The following is a 24,047-nucleotide window of genomic DNA, read 5'->3' on the forward strand; positions in this document are numbered from 1 at the left end:
TCACATCCGTTTTTTTTTTGTTCCACCCACTCTTTAAGTCTTTATATGTATCATTAAATTAAATCTGTTTAAATTTGAAGATAACAATTTTATTTAGACCCTTTTGTTTTTCCTTCATTTCTTATGTCAACCCGGAAAGAATATATAGTTAGAATGAAAAAAAAAAATTTTTTTTTGAATAACTTGGATATATATGACGTTACAGTAAATATAGGAACATTGTAATGAAGTTTTGATTTTTATGTTACTATACTTCATTTTTATAGTTATCTTTTTTCTTAAAGTCATGTCAAAATAAGGATTGACAGAATACTACTAAATTTGTATTGTTACTTACTTTACTAACTTATGGTATTAGATTTACGTTATTAAAACTGAGACTTCTGGTGACACATACATTGTTTAAAAAGAATAAGTAAAAATATAATACTGTTATTGTACTAAAATATAGAAATACTAAATTTTATGAAAAGATATGTTGTTAGAAGTGACCCTAGTTGACAAATAAATCTCGGAATGGCTAATAAAGAAGTAAGATGAAAGGCACGCACTTTTTATAGATAAAAGATGTCATAAAAATATATAAAGTTTTCTTTATCATACTTAAATCATATTAAAAGAAATATTATTTCTTTTTTTTTTTAAAATAATTCTCATATTTTGATCACATTTAATTACATTACCAAAAAGTATTTTAAAACTTTTTTATAATATAAAAGTTTTTTTTACCAATCATTTATTAAATTTATTATTTATACATAATTTATTTTTAAAGTAAATGATTAATGAACTTTTTTTTTCTATTGAAAAATTACTCATTTTTCATTTATTTTATATTTTTGAAAAGACATTTTTAAAGATTTCTAACATGGATTACAATTTAAATGTTTTGAAAAATATTCTTTAAAATATGTGTAACATAATATTACAGTTTTTATAAAAATATTTGATGAATTTTATTTATTTAAAGTATAATATTTATTTATTTTGGTAATTAAATTTTTCCATTTAAATACATATGAAAAGATTTATATTTCTTTATAGATTATTAATTTTTAAAAATCTTTTTTTTTTTTTTATTATAATAAATTGAACCATATGTTTTTATTATAACCAATTATTTTATAAAAAAAAAATAAAAAAAATATAAAATAAAATTAATGATAAAATTATAATTTTTAGAATTTAACAAACAAAATTTTTAAAAAAAGTCTAATGAATTTAATATAAAATTATATCTTAATTAATTTCATATACATCTTCTATTATATATGAATTCAAAATACATTGGTTTATTTATTATACATTTGATAATAAAATTATTATCTAAAAATAGGATTACAATTTGTAAATTTTATGATGCACAATATCTTACTCAAAAAATTGGCTTTCTTCAAATAATTAATTGTGGTAACAATTTTATTCTAAGTATTAATTTGTTATATATAACTTTATATTGTCAAGTCATATATGGGATCAACTGCTGCAGGAGTGACTTTTCACTCCTATAATCAATTAATAAGAAATGCAACTTTTCATCCAGAGAGATCAAAAAGTATTGCTCCATCAGCTGTTGAATCAGGTTTGTTTTTTTTTTTTCAAAATTTTTTTTTTTTAACTAATAGTATTAAATTTACAAGTGTAATTTTTATTTTTTATGTTTAAAAAAAATAATGATGATGGTTTGTCTTTTTGTTTATTACTACATAACATTAATTATTCACAATTTGATATATTAAAATTATCCAATATCAACAAATATTATTTTGTTACATAATTTTTTAGTTATTTTTATATTTCAATGATTTCAATGATTTTTTTTTAAAATATATTATATTTACAAGTTATGTATTATAACTTTTTTTAAAAATTTTGTTTAAAAATAAATTTTTTAAAAAAATTTTTTAAGACATTTAATTTATCATTCTATCACCTGGAAATTTGATATATTATATATCAAATAATCATTTATCTTTTAAAATTCATTATTAATTAGAATTTTGACAATCAACCAATGAGACATTTCAATATATTATATATCATAAATATTAGTTATTTATTAAATAACAAATAAAAATTATTTATATAATAATGACCAGTGTTAGACAATTTAACAAATAAGAAATCACACCTTATAACTTAACTGTTAAGATAGTCTTAAGTGTTCTTTTATTAAATTTACTTTAAGATATTATAATATAAACTACGCACTTTTCATTATCTTAGTTTACTTTTTTATCATTTCAAAACATTACTAATATATTGTAACTTGTGGTGTTACAACGGCATTTGCATTAAATTATGAAAGATAACATAATTTGAAAAACATTTTCAAATTTTCATATCTTTGTATATGTATATCAAGTGAGAAATAAGAAAGAACGGAAATATAATGCGGTTGGTTTATCTTTTCCAAAGATATACACCTTAATAAAATATATAAATTAGAAAATGAATTAGCATAAATCATTTGTTAGCACTTCATAGGCTTTTATTAATATTAAAAATAATTAGATATAGAAAAATTTTATTATTCCCGAATCATAATCATACACATTCCTAATGATATATTAAAATTTATTCATTTTAATGCTGATAAGAAAAGAAATTTTTCAATTTATTAATAAAGAGAATATTAAAAATTCTTTTTTTATTATTATATTGTATCAATATTTTATAAAATTTGTCAAAGTACCTCTTCTAATTAATTTATTAATTATTACACTAATAAATAAGAGTCATTTTAAAACATGGGATCAACGGGTGCTACAATATCATTAAAATATATAAATTACCTCCAAGTAAATGGAAATAGGCATTCTATTTTCCTACCACAGCCTCCAACTCCTGGAAGTCAATTAAGTATTTCATCAAAGTTAAGTGTTAACTCTACTAGTAGTCAACACATGGATTCCGGAAATATATCTAATGAAGAGAGATTACCAAAAATTAGTAATATAGGTAATTATTTAATTTTTTTTTAAAATTGAAAAAAAAGATGTACTCAAGCATATTATTTATGTTAAAAAATTTTTGTCATTCTCTCTTTTATATAATATTTCTTATTAAAAAAAATTTTTTTTTTTCTAAAAATATTTTCTAAAAGAAAATTTAAGAATAATACTATAATAGTTTTTACTTATTGTTTATTTTTAAACAAATTTGAATTTTTAATGTCTTGTTCTTTTCATAGTCCCATTTAATAACTTTTTACCTGTCAATAAAGATGTTATTTACAACCTAAAAATTTTTTTAATAACACTTAAAAATTTTCCAATTTTTTATTTTACTATTTATAAAGAATTATGTTTTTGATCAACTAAATATATAATAAACATTAACTATATTACTTTAATTATTTATTTATTTATTTAATTTTTTTTTTATAAATCACTCAATATTATAAGTTTTCTTTTTTTTATTTTATTTCTTGTTTCAATCATTTAATATTCCTGAATATTATCAAGTATCTTTTACAAGTTAAAACATTTATATCTCCCATGATACAAATGACAGACTTATATTTTACTTCTAATCTTATGCTTATTATTTCTCAATGGATTTTTATAACTTTCTATACGCTGTTTTTTTAATACTATTTAAATGTCACTTAAATATTTGATATATAACTAGATATACTTTTATGCCATTTTAAAGTTTTTTAAAGTACATTATAAGTAAGTTTACAAATATTATAAGTTTAGTGAAAAATATTAAGTTATTATTACAAATTAGAAGGAGTATTAAAAATTTAAATGAAGATAATAAGATAATTTTAATGTGATAATAATACTTTTGAATAACTGAACCATCTTTATTTAGTTTAAATTTTCACACGATTCTGTTATTTGAAATTAACAAATTTTTCCTAAAAATTGTTACTTTAAAGAAACGGATAATCATTTAATAATAGTTTTCTTGTTTTATTTATTTCATAATATATTTAAGATATGTTGTAGAATTAAAAGTATTTTAATATCAAATAAATTAAAATAAGACTATATATTATTTATAATTTTTTTTTTTTATACTACTAAATTTTTTTTTATTCATATTTTCAAAATTATTTTTACCGGAAATAAAGAATCTACCGATCCATCGACGGCATTCCTGCTACGTCCTGGAATCGGTGCTATAGGTGCTGCATATCCTTTTGGATTTACATCAACACTCCTTCATCAAGGTTGTTTATTTTTTTTTATTCTTGTTGGTGTTGTTTGTTTTCTAAACTTATTATTTATTTTTTTTTTATATTTTTTTTTCAATAATAATGAGGTTAAAAATTGTGTAATAAAAAAAAAATATAATGAATGTTATTTAAAAATGAATAACATTTTAGTGTACCCATTTAATTTATTCCATTAATGAAATTTTGTTTATATTAAAAGTCACTAAATCTATCAATAATATAAGATGAATTATTTATTCATATTTAGGATAATATTATATATATATATAGATAGATATAAATTTATATATATTAGCTTTATAATATATATAATAATCTTTTTACTTGAATAAGTTAAATATCTTATTAACACATTATATAAGGAATGTTATTTAACTTTTGTAACATGATTTAATGCAAACAATTAATGTAGTCCCTTTTATTGTAAAAACTTTTAATATTTTAATTATATATAAACAAATGTAAATGGTATTTAAATAAAGAAGAAGAGTAATAAATTTATCATGGTAGGATGTGAAATATTGTGTTGATAAGCTGGTCAATTTTCTCATAAACTATTTATATATAGTTAAAGTACATCTTAGCATTAATTTTCTTAGTTCAACGTAGACTTTATATTTATCAAAACTTCTATTTTTAATTATTAACTAAAAATATATTGATAAAAAGAAAAAAAATATATATATTTTATATAACTGTAATAAAATATTATAATAGTCTATTATACTTTAAAGTCATTTTTTATTATATTTTTATAATTATTAATAAATAATATACAAAAAAAAAGTTATATAATAAAAAATGAACATTACTTTATATTCTATTATTTTTTAAAATCATTATATAATTACATTTCAAATGAACAGCGCAAGTTTCAATGCTACATGTACAAACCATCATGATTCAACATTTCTTCCTTATTCTGATTGGGTACAATTTCATAATATAGGTACTTGTTTTTTTTTTAGTAAAACAAAATATAAAAAAATAAAAAAAAATATCTATAATATATATTTATATATAAAATTTTAATATTATACATAATTTAATAATTTTTTTTTTATATTTTATAGAAAATTTAGCTCGTGGAGTGAAATGGGATGAATGTCCATTACGAGGAGATACAGATGGGGATACAGAATGTGATGATAAAAGTTCAACATCAAATTTAACTTTATTACAACGTTTTCTTAAACTATTAAAAATTCTTTTACCACATGTTGGTTTAAACATCCTTCTTTTGTCATATATAACATTTGGAGCATTAGTGTTTATGTGGCTGGAGGGTGAACATGAATTAACATCAAGAAAAACAAAATTACATGATATTCTTACATTATATCAAAAAATTATCAATGAAACCATATCTGTTTGTCGGTCACCAAATTCAACATATGTTGATTATCCATATGTAGAAAGTAGATTACGACCATTATTATCCCAATTATCAAGAACACATGAATTTGATGATCGTTTCACGGATGATGGCCAATTATGGTCAGATTCTGAAGAAGATATGACTACAAGATGGTCATTTGCTGCAGCAACACTTTATGCTTTAACTGTTATAACATCAACTGGTTATGATCATATAACACCTGCAACAGATCCTGGTCGTATATTTACAGTATTTTTTGGTCTTGTTGGTATACCATTAATGTTTATAACAGCTGCTGATATAGGTAAATTTTTATCAGAAATTGTCATACGTTCGTACGGGAAATTTCTTGAATTTTGTTCATGGATGGCATCAGTTATGGATGCAATAAAAGATTATATCTTTGAAGTTGATGATGATGATTCATTACATTCACAAAAAATGCATAAAAAAAGTACTGTACATAAGGGAATGTCATTAGATGGTGATGAGGATGATGAAGATGATAGACCACAACTACCTATAGCTAGTTATTTTGCATTAATTATTGGTTATTGTGCTATTGGTTCATTAACATTTAATACATTTGAAAAAGGATCTGTTTGGAGTTTTATACATGGTTTATTTTTTTCATTTAATACAATAACAACTATAGGTTTAGGTAACATTTATGTAAAAAGTAATTTATATTTAGCGGTAAGTTTTTTTTTATTTATTTTTTAATATAATATTAATTTAAAAATATTTAATAAAATAAAAAAAAAATTTATTTTAATTTTAGTTATGTGTGACGTATGTTATTATTGGGTTAGCAGTGATTACAGCAAGTCTTGATTTATGTTCATCCACATTGAAACGTACCTTCACAAGATTACACTATTTTGGAAGGAAAATTCGTGGAGCAAGACGTGGTATAGCTAACATGAGTGATGATATACGTGAAGCAATGAGAATTATTGCAGCACTTAAAAAAACTAGACCTAGTAAAGATCGAATAACATTAGAAGATTTGAAACGTTTTTTGGAAGTTCAAGAGCAATTACTACGACAGCCTTATGTACCTTATAATGTTCATATATTCAAATGGATTGAAGATACTGTAAGTTGTTGATCATATTATTTCTATTATATATTTTCTTTTTTTTTAGTATTTTCAATATTTAGATGATAATGGCTCTATGTCAGATAAATCGTTACCAATACAAAAGTCAGTTCTTAATAACGAACAGGTTTTATTAATATAATTATTTGTACGCCTTTCATAATAAAAAAAAAACAATTCTTTCCATTTCAAAAAAAAAAAAAAAATAAAAAATTAATAATTAACGACAATCAATTTTATTTATTACTAAAATATTTTTTAATTCAAACAATTTCATAATTTTTCCTAATATTAATTTATAATGAAATGAATTAAATGTCAAGTTAAATCAAATTCATTTTTTGTTAAATTTCTTGAAATTCATAAATATAAAAATTTTTTCATTTTGGTTAGAAAAAAAAATACGGTATAATTAATATAAAATTTTCATACACTAATTATGAAATATATTACAATTAATTTAGATTGTAAAACTTTTTAATACTACTTTTTTTTATAATATATTTAAAATAAAATTAACTACACTTTTTTTAATGCATTATAAACTTTTATTAAGAATATATATTTATTTATTATTAATTATAAAAGTTATTTTATATGGCAATTTATAATACTGCAAAAATAATTTGAATTATGACAAAAAGTGCAACATAAATAAATTGATTTGTTCCAATGGAAACTAATTTTGTTGTGACATGTCTTCCTAAAAATTCTATATGAAGATATGTTATAAAAATAAGGATAAATAATATGAGGGATCCTTTTATTGTTAAAATAGAAAATGTTGCCATAAAAAGAAATGTAAGAGCTCCACTAAAAAGAATTTGCATCATATTTGAGTTACTTGTTGACATGTTCTCTTTAAATTTTGTTTTGTCATTGTCAATCTAAAAAAAAATAGTATAATAGTTAATAATTTACCAAAATACCTACCAAAATAGTTAATATTAAAAGAAAAATAAAATAGATTGATGGATAGTAGTATGTTACTTCTTTACCAAATAAATGTCCAATAAATGTACCTGTAATCAAAGATATCAAAAATAATTCTTTTTTTCTTTCTATTTCATCATAACAGATATCTTCATAACTTTTTAAAAATAAACTTAGTGGAAAAGTAATCATAACAAACACTTCAACTGATGGTGTAAATATATAACTAAGAATATTACCAAATAATGTATTTCCAAATAATTCTCCTGATGTTAGACCAATGAACATTACAGCAAGACTTAGATATATTTCAACACATCCATTTTTATGTAACTCAAAATTATTCTCATTTGCCAATGTAACAGGTTTAAATATTTCTAATAAATCATTACCACTTTCCTCTACAAAAGGTGAAATATCTTCATGGAATTTTTCAAAACTTTTTTTAAAATTAACACGAATTTTTGGACCAATTGTATTTAGGAAACAAGTGACACCCTTATATGATACTGATAATTGATGTATAACCTTATCTTTAACATATAAAATATCTCGAACATTCATCTTTAAAATAAATAATTTTTTTTTTGTATTGGATTTAAATATTTTTCAAGAAAATAAATTACCCATTTTTGTGCATTATTTTAAGCATCAAATTTAAATATAAATATTTTAAAATATTCTTAATAAACAATATTCAATATAATTTGTTTATACTTTTTAAATATGCAAATATTTATCAGAAAAAATAAATACCATATTAAAAACTAAATAGTCATATCATTCTTATAGATAATAGAAAAAAAAATCTTTTTTTTCTTTTTAAATGATAAGTATTTTTTGTTTAAATATTAAATAAAAATTTTATTATAAAAAAATGAACTTATTTTTTTTTGACATAAATAACAATGTACTTTATTATTTTTATATATTTTTTATTTATTTCAATTATTTATACTCAGAAAGTGGAATGTAAAATTAATACAACATCCACAGAGGAATGCCCATTAATTATAAGAAATCTATATTTAGATATTGTTTTTGTCTTTGATTCCTCGTATGGTGCTAATGAACATGGTTTTACTGGACAGTTACTATCAATTTCTGGTTTTTTAAATAGTGGTTTTATAATTGAACAAGGAAATAAAATTCAATCAACAAGAGTTTCATATATTAGTATGGCAAGTAAAACACTTACTTTTTCAAATTTAACTACATATAACTCTGTGAATGAGGCTATTTCTGGGTTATATGAATTAAGTTTTAATGCAAATACTGGTCCAATAGTTAATTTATATTCTGGTTTGATGGCAGCCAATAATCAATTAGATATGTTTAAACGTGATGGTTTTAAACAATTAATTGTAATTTTTTCATCAGAAACAGAGGTAGATTGTAGTGAAAGTACTGAAATGTTATATCAAAATTCTAGTTTAAATATAGAGAATCCCTGTAGAGCAGCTAGTATAATAAAAAGTGAGGGAAAAGATATATTAGTGGTAAATTTAAATTATCATGATGCACCACCACCAGAAATTAAACATATTGCCTCACCAAATTATGATATACCTAATGATGATAATTTAATAGGAAATTTACAAAAATTGGCATCATATAGTAATTGTAATTGCCCTAAAAGTTATACTCAATTTACTGATATTGAATTAAATTTTAAAGGTCGTACATGTGCATATTTTGAAGATTCAACAACTTTTTATTATGTTGCAGTACAAAAAATTCAGGGAATCGATAGTCGATTAATTCAAATAAGAAGTGAAATAAAACAAAAATTTGCCAAATCATTATGTGAAAAAGATGATTGTTTCTTTGGATTAAATCAATTAAATGAATCCGGAAAATGGAAATGGGATGGTTCTGATATTGACTTCAATCCTAAAGAATATGATAATTTTGGTCCTGGAGAAGAAAAAAAAATTGGATGTGGTTATATAGAAAATACAACTGGTAAATGGTTTTCAACAGATTGTCATACTGTTGAAAAAAAATATGCCATTGAGATATTGGCATGTGATACTGAAAATTTTTGTTTATTATAAAAACAATATTTTACTATTTATTATTCTTAATTTTAGTTTTGATAATAAAAAAAGATAAAAAATAAAAATAGAAATGTATTAGTAAGAGTTAAATAATTAATTTTAACATTTGATGAAACACCCGTTGTAGAATATGACCACAAATCAAATTCACCATTTTTATAAAATGATAATTGTTGAGAGGTTGGAGATCTTCGTCTTCCTAAAAATGAATCTGTTTCATAAGAAGGGAAAGGAATATTATCAACATTAGTAGGATTCCAAAGAGATGCTTGTGAAAATTGTTGTTTAGCGGCAATATGATGTTTTCTAAAGTCAGTAAAACAATGGTCATAATTACATTTGTCAGTGTCACAAAAACACCAATGTTCAGTTAGAGCATACTAATAAAAGAAAAATTTATTATTAATAATAATTTTAAAAAAAAACTTACTTTATCAAAATTTTGTGTTAAATGTTTTCCAACATTTGATTTTCCAGAATATATTCCTAAACCACGACTCATATATTGTTCCTCAGATAAAAATTGTGAAGAACATCCTCTTCCAACACCTAAAGTTATTGTATTACCAGAATTCTTATCCGTACCATTAAGTATAAAAATAAAACAAGATGTACTACATACAGTTAAAGATTCAGGTGTATAAAATTTATCCATACATTCATTATCACTTGAACCTAATGCATAATTTCTTCTTAAAAAAAAATGACGCCAATGCTGTAAAAAAAAATAAGGGTAAAATAATTTTTAATATATTAAAAAATTTTTACAAATTAAACAACTTACCCAAACAACAAAATCATTTGCACATGAATAACATTTTAATGAAAAAATGGTAAAATTAACTTTTAATATAAAAAATAATAAAAGTAATCTTAAGAAATTATATCTAATTTTCATTTTAAAATATTTTTTCTTATCATAGATAATTAATTATTTTTATTATAGTTTAATAGTTATTTTTATCAATGGTTTATTATACAGTTTAATAGACAAAGTTATATAATAATTTAACTATATGAAATAAAAAAATAAATAAATATATTATAGTAAAATAAAAATAAATTATTATGATATAAATATATACAAATATAAAAAGATAATTTAATGCCTTTAAGACGTAAAATATTAAGGAAAACCTTAAAACAAATATGAAAACTAAAATAGTTATAAAATTGTAAATTGAAACAATATAAACAATTGTTATATTATTAAATATAAAGATATCACAAATATTCTTACTTCTATGAAAATCAGTTATAAATATATATATATTTCACACAATTTAACACTAAGTGCAGATATAGCTGTCATATATCATTTATTTAACTAATTTATTTCTTAAAAATATTTTAAGTTTATCTTAAGAAAAAAAAAATAGCTGTCAAAATTATAATATCTTCACAAGTTTTTTATTTTTTTTTTGTTATATAAACAAATTGAATAGTATAGATTAATGAGATAAATATTATGGTAAAAAAAAAATATTTTATGGCAAAATTATTAAGAAAATGTTTTAAATTATTTAATTTTTCTGAATTATTTTTAGATTTAAATAAAAATAAAAATGAATTGTATGGAAAAAAAAATCTATTTAAAAAATATTATTTAAAAATATCTATTTATTTAAATTTATTTTTATTTATTATTATAAGTAAAACAAATTAAACTTATTTTAAAAAGTGTTAAATTTTTTCTTAAAAAAAAAATTTTTTTTATATCAAGATAAAGTATCTTTATATATTTATTTTAAGTGTCCAAAGAAAATATGAATAAAAAGGAAATATAATATTATGTATAATACTTAATTATTGTGATTGGTATAAAAGGTTTTAAAAATTTTTAAATATATTGATATAAAAGAAAAATAGATTTTAAGGGGGATATTTTAAGATTTGTTAAAACTACTGGGGGAAAAATTTTAAAATTAATTGTAAAATTAATTTTAAACAAGTAACAAATATTATATGGGAATATTATATTTCCTAAATTTTTAATATTATATTTAAGTATAAAATATTAGGTATAAAATATTTTACCATTAAAAATCATAATATATTTGTTTTTTAATCATGATATTTTAATTTATATAAATTTATTTTATTATACTTTTTTTTCTTTCTATTTTATAGTTTCTTTCTTTTAAAATTAACAAGTCATTGAAAAGATTAAACTTTAGATTAATAATAATATTTTATTACTTTACTTATTGGATACTAGGAGGAAATTATTAATATAGTATTCAGTTAAAAATGCAATTAATAAAACTTTATAATAAAAATTATTAAACTTAAAAATAATTTAAGCAATTAAAATTACTTTTAAAAATATATAATATATTAATTTTTTATAAAATATTATATATAATATTGTAAATATCAAAATATTTAATCAAAAAATCATATCAATATAATATAATAAACTGTAGAGTGGTAAAATTAATAACCATCTTTATTTTATTATATTTATGACAATATTTTTATACATTGTAATCCAAAATTATTTTTCTATTTTAATGGACACTTTTAGTTGGCACTTACGAAAAAGTTTTGTCACTTTATCGTTAGATTACACTAAAGTACATGTGGAAAACTAAATAAATGCATAAAACATAATTGGCGTTCTACAATGAATTTCTTGCTTTTAAATAAAAAGCAGTAAAAAGAAAATTTGATATAACATTATTTACTGGATAAATATATCTTCAAGCTCTAATTATATTATTTAAGAGAAGAAAAAAAAAAAATAACAGGTCAATAATAAAATGTATATAATAGAATAATATAAATAATTTTTGTACAATAGATATATTTTATATAAAATGTAATTATTTATATTAATATATAATTTTGTTATTTTTTTATTTATAATAATAATAAAAAAGAATATGTTATAGGTATCTTCTCAAGAGACAATATCAAAATAATTAATTTAAAGTTACTTTACTAGATGGGTTAAATAAAAATTTTTAACAATTATGACATAAAATGATAAAAGAAAGATATTTTATTTGTGAGGCTACTCATTAGAAGAATAGCTCTTTTTAAAAGGAAGAATCTAATTAAAATCCTAATTGATTTATTTTATTTTATATTTATTTATTTATTTTTTTGTTTGTTATGATGTGATTCTCCTATCTATCAGAAATTTTATAAAAATACAACAATTAGATTAAGAATTGTTCTTGTAATCAAATAAATAAAAAAGAAAATATTTTTAGTCAATACTTTATTAATGAAGAAGATATAATGGTTTAAAAAATAGAATTAAAGTTTTAAATTTATAAAAAAAAATTTTTTTTTCTAATGTTTACTTTATTGACTTTTCAATTTTATCTCAATTTTTGTTATATTAACTAAGTGGAATAAAATCAAATTTCTACCATATATGTATATATTTATATTTAAATGTTATAGTTACAAATTAGGAAGATAAAATCTTTTCTATCAATTTAGAAAAGATATACAAAAATATCAAAAGTACAATAAAGAAATAGGAAGTGAACAAATAATTTATTTCAGAATACTTATTTAAAAATGTATAAAATAGGAAATATGTTTATGGTGAATATTAATGTTTAAATTTAAAAATGATAAAAGCATTATATTTCAAAAATTTAGTGATCTACTTTATATAAATAATTTAATATCATATATACTATTATATAGCTTAATTAATTTTCATAATAAATAAGATTATTTAAGAAAATATAATAATGATAGAATATATAAAAACAATTAAATAGCATTTTAAATATTTTTTATACATTTCATATAAAACATAATAAATATTTAATCATAATTAAAATATAAAAAAAAAATTGAATTTATAATATGAATCTATTTTTTTATTTAAACATTATTTAAATAAAATAGACAAAAAAAAAATATAATACAAGATAATATAATATTTTTATTTTCAATGTTTAAGTTTTTAAAAACAGCACAAGCAAATTTTTAAATTGTTAAAATATACTAGTGAATAAACTATTTGCTTCAATAAATATTATTTTTATTTTTCTATTCCTTGTTCAATTGCTTCAAATTAAAAAATACTTTTTTACTTAATATCATTGAAACCGAATAGTTTAAATATATACACAAAATACTAAATTTTTACAAATAATGTAATGTATCTATAAGCATTCTACTGTAAAAATAACATATATATTATTGGATAAATAAAATTAGAAAAATTTTTAACATTAATTTTAAAAAATCTATTCTTCCCAAAACTTAAATAAAATATTAAAAATAACTAATTTTTAATAAATACGATTACTTTATGTTAAGTAAGAAAACATTTATTATTATGATTAACATTATATAGATACTTTAGAAAGTTTAGAATAATTTAAGTAAGTGATATTTATAATAAAAGTGTCATAAACGATTATAAAAAAATTAATTGAAAGATTATTTTAAGAATTATATGAACAAAATAAAAATGATGTTTAGAAGTTGTCATTTTAAAAGTCAGAGATTATCTAAGAAAGCCTGCAATTGTCATTTTACGTAATTATTTTTTTTTTTTTACTAAAAATTTAATAAAATTTTACTTTGTATAAATATAAAAAATATTTTTTTACAAAATTAATAATTTTTTGTTTGTATAAAAAAAAAATATTTTTTTATTAAAAATAGAAGAATATATACATATTGTCTGTTTTATTACTTAAAGTTAACAAATATTTTATTAGCCATTTTTAATTATATTCTCTTCTACTCTTTTATAAATTTTAATGTAAACATATGATATGTAACAAAAAAAAAATGTATAAAATGTTTGATTTATGCATTTGGATTTTTTTTTAAATTATAAATTGACGTTTCTGAATATTTAAAATTTAAAAACAAAAAAATATATAAAACAATAATAAGTAATTTAAATATATGGTAGGAGTGTGCAATACTTTTTATTTTAGATCCAAAAGTTAAATGAATAAACGACAATGTTTTAAATACCAAGCTCCTCAACTATATAATGCCAATCTTCTGTCCTTTAAAAAAAATCACCAATGATACAAAACCGAACATCACAAATATTTATCATATATGGCTATTTTAATAGTAAAAAAATAGTTTGTTTTTTTTTTTACACATTACTTCATATTTAATAACTTCACCAATATTGTTTTCCATCTTTTTTAGATACTGACCGTAATGGTTCACCTTGAAGATATGGATTTATTTTTGAATGTTTATTTAAATGTGAATTTTCATCTAAAAATGATCTTTTCTTTCTCATAAGTCCCTCACTAACAAATGGTGGTGGAGATTTTTTAGCAACAATTTTTTTATCAATTCCATCAATACTCATTTGAAGTTCATTTAAAACATTATCATTATTTTCTTTTTCATCCTCATTATCTGGTACAGGGCAATTAAACATATGTTCCTGATCACATAAACATTCCTGTTGTGCTTGATAATTTCTTGAAGCTTCAGCAGAATTTTCAAAATTTTCAATACATCCCTGTTCTGATGTATATCCAACTGGACAAGGATTTGGAGGTTCACAGTATGCTGGAAGAACATTATCACTTTTAACTTGTTCTCTATGTTTAAAAATATTTTTTTCACCCAAAAATTGATCACCTTCACCTGCACCACCAGTAATGTGTTTATGTCCAAATATTTGTGGTTCTGAAAAATATTCAGAGTCACGTATACCAAGCCTTAAAGCATCCAAGTCATCAATATACTTTAAAAAAAAAAGATATTTTATATTAATTATTAAATTAATTTGATATACTTACATTTGTTGGGTAATCCATTGAACTATGAACTGTCAAAAAAAAGACAGTAAAAAGAATAAAAGAAATATTTTTATTAGAAATCATCTTCAAATATTATTAAGGAAGATGAATGTATGTCTGTGAAGCAGCGTCTTACAACACCGTCAACTCAAAAAAGCTTCTTTTTTTTAAATGACTGTCTTCCCTTAAATAACTGATAAAGAGATTGATAGTAAGTATGGATATATGTGCATATATGTGCATATATATATATATATACAACTTAAGGCACATAAAAATCACATGGTTGGCAGAGTCTAAGTGTTTTCTCTGTATCTCATGAAATCAATATAAAAATTTTATGCCATAGAATTATGGACTGTTTCTTTGGCATTTATTTGAAAAGACATATATATATAATTTTTAATGACAAATAGTGGAAAAAAAAACAACATACATATTTGTATTAAATTAAAAGCTTTATGTATATTTATTTTGAGTATTGCATGTTGTATTTATCTTTTATAAAAATAATATGTGTGACTCTTTTAGTAATTCAGGATTATGAAAAATGTTTGTAATTCTTAATTATAATATCATTTTTAAATATCAATAGAAAAAAAAATTATAATATTTAATTTTTTTTTTTTATAAAAAATCTTTTATTATAAAAAAAAAATTTTGCCTTTTTAATTTAGAATAAATATTATTAAATAATTACAATCTTAAAAAACATTTTTTTTTAATAAAGATAATAATCAGCAACTGGCAAAATTTAAAAGAAAAAAAAAGTATATTTATTTAACAACTTTAACCAACATATTAACTAAATTTACATTCTAACTTTATATAACAAATCTTTGAATTAAAAATTTTTATATGCAAATAAAGATACTATAAAATTAAAATGAGATAACTTTTTTAAATAATATTAAAGTTAATTTCTAATTAGTAAAAGAGTAGACTGAATTAAATGATAAAAAAAAAATATTACAACTATCTATAATTAACACTAGTAATTTTAATATAAACATAATCAAAGACAATCAAAAGATAAGTTTGTTAAAAATTTAACATTCAAATTTATTTATATTTTCTAAATTTTATTATATTGTTCCAAGAATATACTTATTTTTTTTTTAATTATTGATAAAATTGTGTAAAAATATAGATTGATGGAGGAACAATTAATTGTATTTATTAATATGATAATTTGCCTCTTCAGTAATTTTTAATATCATCTATTAAAAATTATAGTAATATCTATCTTTATATTACCAAATATTTCCGATACTGGCTTTTGATTTTTTTTTTAAAAAAAAAAAAGATATTAAAGTACAATTTTGAAAATTTTATTTTATTTTCAATTTTTTTTTATATAGGTAATTTATATATATATTTATATATATTATTCATCAATTGTGTAATATTTAAAATATGTAGAAAATTTTTACCATGAATACCGCAATTTTTATTAGATATGAACATTTTTATACTTAACAAATATTTTGTAATATTTGAAATTTTATAAATAATATTTTTACAAATTATTTTAATTAAATTTTCTTTTAAAACGTGACATTTTAAATCACTTTGTAACTTATATATATATATATATATATATGTTTATATCATGGTCGTAAGACATTATTAATCATTTTAGTAAAGATGATTTTTAGTACTTGATAAGAAAATTGTTACTTATACATTTATCTGATTATACGTAACATTAATGGTACAAAGAATTATTTTTCTCCTTATTAAGAATAAGAAAGTACTATTTTATTATATTTAAAATTTTCTTAGATATGATTTTATATATAGTAATCATTGATTATATTTAACTATCACAAGCTTCAAATGTTTTAAAACAGGAATTTTAATTTACATTTTATGTAATACAAAAATTATTTATTAAACTCTATTATATTTTTGTAATTTATTTTTGATGTCTTAAAAAATTTTGCCTTTTAACATTACATTTTCATGATTTTTAATTTTCCACATTTATATTTATTTATAAAAATAAATAAAGTAAGTTTTATACAATTTTATCTATCCCATTTTAAACTATATTATATATTTTTTTATATGACACACATAAAAAAAATATTATATATTTATATATTTATATATATAGTTTAGTCTAATGTAATGAGAAAATATTTAAAAAATAAAATTTCATTATTTTTAAAACAAAATTTAAATGTTTATAATTAAGTTAACTTTTTTTTAAGCTTATATTTATTTCAAGATTTAAATTAAATAACTAGATTAATTTTTAATATTAAATAATTGTACTAAAAATAAATAATATTTCTTTGTAAATTTTTTTGTTTTACATTGTTAATAAATTATTCAAAAATTTTTTTTTTACAAACATTAACAAAATATATTGTTATTATATTAATATCAATTGTATTATGTTATAGGTTTTTTTTTAATTTAATAAATCTTGAAAACTTAGTTTATTCTACATTATATTACAAAATATTTTAAACAAATTTTTATCATTTTTAAAGCCTTTTTTTTTTAATATACATCAACATCAATTTTATAATATCTTTAAAAAATAAAGAATTTTAAAATTATATACTAAATTTAGCATTACATTATAAAAGATGAAGAGAAAATTTCTTCTATATACCTGATTATAAATTTTAATAACTTTAAACAATAAATAAATATGTAGTTTGACGTAAAACATAACGATCGAAAAATTTATAGAATATATTTATAAACTTTAGAAAATTTTCAATAAAATTAACTTTTCAAAATTTACATGTATATATATATATGTATATTTTTTCTTTTATCAAAATTTTTATATATAAACATTTATGACAAAAATTAAGATATATAATAGTCAATGTATACTTTTTTATACATTTAGTATAAAAATTATTTTTGTCTAATAACATTTCTATAAGTAAATTTTTTTTATAAAAAAATTTTAATTTTTTGCACTTTAAAGAAAAAGATAATTATGTGGATGTAATTGTAAGTGCACTATTTTTTAAAAATAAATATTTATGTTATTGAAAAAAATAACATTTATCACTATATTTGAATTATTATCATACGTTTTTTGTATATATTATATGTATATATTTTTTTTTAAAATAAGAAATAACCTTACAAATTAATTGCATATAAATTTTTATATATAATGTATAAAAACTATTCAATGAAAGTTAATATTTATCTTTATTTTTTTCTTTTTGTCCTCCTACCTCATTAATGATAGATAATTTTTTTTTTAATTTTTATTTGAAAAAAAAAATTATTGCTAAATGTTTGTTAAATATTTTTATAGTATGATATCATTTAAATATATTTTATTATTTTAAATCTATTTAAAAAAAAAATTTTATCATAAAACTACAAATAAATAGTAATAAAATTTCCAATAAATGAACAACTTTCATTATAAATAAATATCAATCATCTCAATTTTCTACATATTTTTCTACTAATGATAAAAAAAAAAACTCTTTCCATTTACAAATTTCACTACTTTTATTTATCTATATTTTTAAATAATACTCAATTTATAATAAAATATAATATTTTCTCAGGCCTTTCTCTTTTCAATTAGTAATATTAACTCCATCATAGCTTTTTTACTAACTACTAGTGGTATTTGATTTACAATGTTCAATAATATAATCAAATATGATGACTCAACTGTTTTTTAGAACGACTATCGGGTACTAATCTATAGAATTTTATTAGATAGATATTTCTTTTTTTTTTTACTACTATTTTTATATAACAATTTTTCTTTTGTTTGAAAATGAATGAATCGACAGAAACTAAGTCAAGTAACATTTTTACACGTTCATGGAAAAGATTAACTACTAGAAAATCAAAAAAAAATAATTTACAGTTACCGGAGGAGGCTATTGATGCATTTGATGATCAGGTTATAGATACAAATGATCGTGCAAATGCTATTCCTAAAACTTCCAGTGAAAATTCACCACAAAATGATTCAAAGATGATATCAACTATCTGGGAACAACAATGTTTAGATGCTAGGTTAGTTTAAAAATATGATAATTTTAAAATTTTTTTAATTTAATCTATATATACATTTTAAAAAAATAAATAAATATTAGTTTAACATTCAAATTATATTTAAAAAAGGATAACTTTTTTTTTTATTGTTAAAATTAATTTAATAACAAATATATATACATATATATATGCATATATATATAGAAAATATTCGTTAAGTTAAAAGGACTAAAGAATTTTGTAAGACGACCTCTAATTTTTTAAAATTATTGTTTGTTAACGCAACAAAAATTGTTAATATATTTACTTATAATTTTTGATTCATTGTAAGTGTTAACTAACATTCAAGCTTTTACTCATTTTCTCTTCACTTTTTAAAATATATAAAGTAATTGTATTTTATTTCTAATATTAAAATGAATATATTTCAATTTAACAATAAAATAATCACTCATGAATAATATAATAATAAAAAAAATTTTTAAATAGATCATTTAACATAATATATTTTAATGTTTAAGATATTGTTACATTCTTTTCAAAAATATAATTGTATTCATAAAGTTAGTAAAGTTTAATTTTTATATATACTCTACCTTTTAACTATTATTATCACATCTTTATGATAAGTTTCTTTCTTCTTAATATATTTTAATTATTCTAAGAAGAAATAAAATAGATATGTTTTTGCCATTTCTCATCTATTTATTTTTATTTATTTTCTTAAAATTTTGATTTAATCTTATCTTTCAACTAACTTCCTAAAACATGCTCATTAAGGAATAACTACTAAAAAGATAAAAATTTTTACAAAATGACAAAAAGAATTAAATGATGCTTTAGGCATGTCTTATGTTGTTCATATTTATAACTTTGCTTAAGAAAATATATAATGTTCATCTAACAATTAGATTGTGAAATAAAAAGTTATAACTATTAATTTAAAATTCTCACAATTATAGTTTATATATAACTGTTTGTTTTATGATAATCCAAGTTAGGTCATATATGCATCTTTCTATCCATATATAAATAAGATTATATAAAATAGCATATGCGTGAGATATATATATTATATATAAATAATGTTCAGGTGTTTTGTGTTATGTATTGTAAAAGTTTTTTTTTTTTGACAATTACTATAATAAACTAATATAAACACTCTTCCAATATGTTATTTATTATTTCAATTTTTTCTAATCAACAACTTTTTTATAATATTAACATTTATCAACTTCAGTAATTAGAATATTTTACTATTCTTATCTTACATAATTTTTTCCTCATTCCACATGGCTATTACTTTCACAATAGAATTATTTGACCATAAATTATTTTATTCTAAGAGAATAATGCTATTTTATATCTAAAATATAATATTGTATGTAGTTTTTATATCATATCATTTGAGGATTATTTTACCATATTTTTATTGTTATAAAAAAAATTTTTTTTATTGTGATTCAAAGAAATATAACATTATTTTGAATTAATGAATCGATTTTGGTTCTTTAGAATGCATTAAATTTTAATGAAAAAAATATATATATTTACATTATATATAATTTTGACATTTATCAATATTTCATATATTTACTTGATAATTTTAAAATGATTTTTATAAATTATAATTTATACACCAATAGTTTGGTTAAATGTTTATCTAAAAAAAATATATAATTTTATATAACATCAATATTTTTAGATATATTTTTATTTTGTTGACAAACACAAACTGCTTTATTTTGTTTATTATAATATATTTTTGTTAAAGTAACCTTATTTTTTTATGTTAACTACGTTAAAATATTTTAATTTAATTTCCAAAATACCATCATTTGGATGTTTTAAAAAAAGATAATGGTATAATATATATATATTTTTTCAATATTAATAATGTGTATTACATTATTTTTAAAAATTTTTTAATTATTGTAGAAAAGTTAGATGATTTTTTCTGTCTTTAACTATTTTTTACAATTTGTTTTTTAAAATATAATGTTACTATATATTTTTATGTAAAAAGATTTAAGTATAGGCAAAAGAAAAATTAATTAATAGGCAACTAATTTTATAAATTTATTTTTCTAAACTATTATGTTAGGGAATTGTTTTTTAACTTTCTTGGATTGTAATAATGGCAATTGTTTATTATATTTGGTTTTAAAAAAAATATAAAAAAGCTTTATATAAAGATTATTGTTAGATTAAATTTTTTACTTTTATTTTTAATATAATCTTTATCAACAATCTTTTTTATTATATGTTTAAATTAATGTTATAATTTTTTTTAGCAACAATTCACAACCATTTTCAAAAAAAATGGACAAATTTGATAAATTTAGGCAGTCAATAAGAAAGAGCTTAAGGTTAAAACCAAAAGAAAATAAGAAAATGAATGGGTCTTTACAAAGTGATAATAAACTTGTACCATCAAAATCTACTAATACCCAGACGACCACTTCCGCTAACCAAAATAAAACTTCTGCCTGGCAGCCTGATGAAATTGCTGTTAGGAATGGTGTATGTAGTTTTCCTGTTAAAGTAAGTTTTTATTTTACTTTTACAATAGAGGAATATTTAATTTTTTTTTTTACAATTGTAGTATCTTGGATGTACGGAAGTATTTGAAGGTAGAGGAATGAATGTTTGTGAATCAGCTTTAGCAACTTTAAGAAGTAGGAAAAAGAAACCTGTAAAAGCTATACTATATGTAACTGGTGATGGATTAAGAGTTGTTGCAAGAGAAACGGGTTTAAATCTTCTTGTTGACCAGACAATTGAAAAAGTATCATTTTGTGCACCTGACAGAGAAAATGATAAAGGATTTGCATATATTTGTAGAGATGGTACAACACGACGATGGATGTGTCATGGATTTCATGCTACAAATAATTCTGGAGATCGCCTTTCCCATGCTGTAGGTTGTGCCTTTTCTATTTGTTTAGAAAAGAAAAAGAAAAGAGAACAAGATGCTGCAAATGCTGCATTGTCACCAAATTTATTTGATTCTTCTCCTTCATCAATAAAAGGTAATACAAGTGATTCGTGTTCAGTAAAAGAAATTGATACTAATTTCGGTCATGGCAATAAAGCATATCAATCTTTTCGAAGACAACTTTCAATAAATGAAAGGATTATTGATCCTCAGTGTGCCATTGTCTTAGAATCAACACCATCAATAACACCATCATTGCCACAAAATATTGTTAAACCACGACCAGTTGGTAATCCAGCATTATTTGAAAGGCAGTCTTCTTTACGTGCACCGGAAAATAGTTTAAATCATCCATTTAAACGACTTCACTCTTTACGCAATGAAACAATGACTACTAAAATTCGAAATTCTGATTATTGTATAAAAAATCCTGAACCAATATGGGAAGGAGATGAGTTTTCTTCATCAATTGAAGCATCTAAAAATAATACACAAACAGGACCTAACTTTGATTCTGTAGATTTGATATTACTTGATCCAAATTCAATGACAGAAACAAATTCTAATTGTAATTTGTATTCATCATCATCTGTATCATCATTATCACTACCTAAAACATCAAAATGTCAGACGACACCTCCAGCACTACCACCAAGACCTACATCTGCTAGTACTTCCACAAGGAAACCTTCTGTATCTGTAACTGAGGTAGCTGATTCCTGGCTTCAAGACACTTTTCGGTCGTCTTTAAATCAAAATTCTCATAATGAGGCGCAACTCACAAATTCAGTTTCACTGACAAATTTTAATAATCCTTCATCTACCACATTACAATTAAAATCAAATGATCTATTAAATTCAAATTGTAACAACTTACTACTAGATACAAATAATCTACTTGAGGAAATTACTAAAACTCATATATTTGATTGGCCAATAAATGGATCACCTTTATCTTCAACAAATAATATTAATGATCCATCTTCATTAGGATATAGGCAGTTTAGGAATTCAATGGAATATAATCAGTTAGTGGAGGAAAAAGGTTCAAATAATACTTTAAATAATAGTGTCATATCATCAGTATCTACAAAACATTCTACAAAAACTAATAACTTCATTAAGTACAAACCATTATGTGAATCATCTTCATCATTTTTAGATAGTCACTCAATATCAGATAATAATTTTAAAAATTTAGATGTATTTGGACAACCAGTATTTAATCCTGTCTCCTCATCTTTTTTAACTCAGGATCCATCTTCTAAAAATGGAAATAATACCAAAATATCTCAAGATATTAAATTAACAAATAACTGTAGTAATATAAGTAACGATGAAAATACAATAAAAACTGACTCACCCATTTCATTAACACCATCAATCGTTCCAAATGAAGATCCTTTTGATATTCAATGGACAGAATTGACAATCAAAAATTTAGAAAGCTTTAGAAATTCAAATATTTTCCAAGCATCATCAAAATCAAATTCAACTGTAAAAATTTAATAAATTTCTTTATATAAAACAATAACTTCAACTAATTTTTTAATTATTTAATAAAAATTTTGGGTTTATTTATTTTTTATGTTTATAAATTTAAAGTGATGCATTTTTAATAAATGACTTATTGAATTTCAACAATGTTTATTTAAATTTTGATTGATACTATTTATTATTTCAATAAAAATG

General features: G+C 20.0%; 6 protein-coding genes across 6 annotated transcripts; 3 read left to right on the plus strand and 3 right to left on the minus strand.

The window, feature by feature from the left end:
• Positions 1–1,470: 1,470 nt before the first annotated feature.
• On the plus strand, positions 1,471–6,811 carry SRAE_1000239800 (Potassium channel subfamily K member 18; the record flags this gene model as incomplete). Its single annotated transcript, XM_024649469.1, has 5 exons — positions 1,471–1,582; positions 2,803–2,961; positions 5,263–6,263; positions 6,349–6,666; positions 6,716–6,811. 5 exons carry the CDS (start codon positions 1,471–1,473, stop codon positions 6,809–6,811), a joined length of 1,686 nt encoding a protein of 561 aa, XP_024503344.1.
• A 463-nt stretch (positions 6,812–7,274) lies between these two features.
• Positions 7,275–8,166, minus strand: SRAE_1000239900 (Hypothetical protein; the record flags this gene model as incomplete). Its single annotated transcript, XM_024649470.1, has 2 exons — positions 7,275–7,556; positions 7,603–8,166. 2 exons carry the CDS (start codon positions 8,164–8,166, stop codon positions 7,275–7,277), a joined length of 846 nt encoding a protein of 281 aa, XP_024503345.1.
• Positions 8,167–8,510: 344 nt separating this feature from the next.
• SRAE_1000240000 (C-type lectin domain and von Willebrand factor, type A domain and C-type lectin-like domain and C-type lectin fold domain-containing protein) lies at positions 8,511–9,659 on the plus strand (the record flags this gene model as incomplete). Its single annotated transcript, XM_024649471.1, has 1 exon — positions 8,511–9,659. The coding sequence occupies one exon, from the start codon at positions 8,511–8,513 to the stop codon at positions 9,657–9,659; it is 1,149 nt and encodes a 382-aa protein (XP_024503346.1).
• Positions 9,660–9,691: 32 nt separating this feature from the next.
• SRAE_1000240100 (Hypothetical protein) lies at positions 9,692–10,560 on the minus strand (the record flags this gene model as incomplete). Its single annotated transcript, XM_024649472.1, has 3 exons — positions 9,692–10,042; positions 10,093–10,377; positions 10,447–10,560. The coding sequence occupies 3 exons, from the start codon at positions 10,558–10,560 to the stop codon at positions 9,692–9,694; spliced, it is 750 nt and encodes a 249-aa protein (XP_024503347.1).
• A 4,221-nt stretch (positions 10,561–14,781) lies between these two features.
• On the minus strand, positions 14,782–15,436 carry SRAE_1000240200 (Neuroendocrine protein 7B2; the record flags this gene model as incomplete). The annotated part of the gene is made up of 2 exons (XM_024649475.1): positions 14,782–15,363; positions 15,419–15,436. The coding sequence occupies 2 exons, from the start codon at positions 15,434–15,436 to the stop codon at positions 14,782–14,784; spliced, it is 600 nt and encodes a 199-aa protein (XP_024503348.1).
• Positions 15,437–19,193: 3,757 nt separating this feature from the next.
• On the plus strand, positions 19,194–23,864 carry SRAE_1000240300 (Protein numb; the record flags this gene model as incomplete). Its single annotated transcript, XM_024649476.1, has 3 exons — positions 19,194–19,438; positions 21,712–21,961; positions 22,023–23,864. 3 exons carry the CDS (start codon positions 19,194–19,196, stop codon positions 23,862–23,864), a joined length of 2,337 nt encoding a protein of 778 aa, XP_024503349.1.
• Between the last annotated feature and the right edge of the window lie 183 nt (positions 23,865–24,047).

This window comes from Strongyloides ratti, assembly GCF_001040885.1.
Source record: "Strongyloides ratti genome assembly S_ratti_ED321, chromosome : 1".
Classification (NCBI taxonomy): Eukaryota; Metazoa; Nematoda; class Chromadorea; order Rhabditida; family Strongyloididae; genus Strongyloides; species Strongyloides ratti.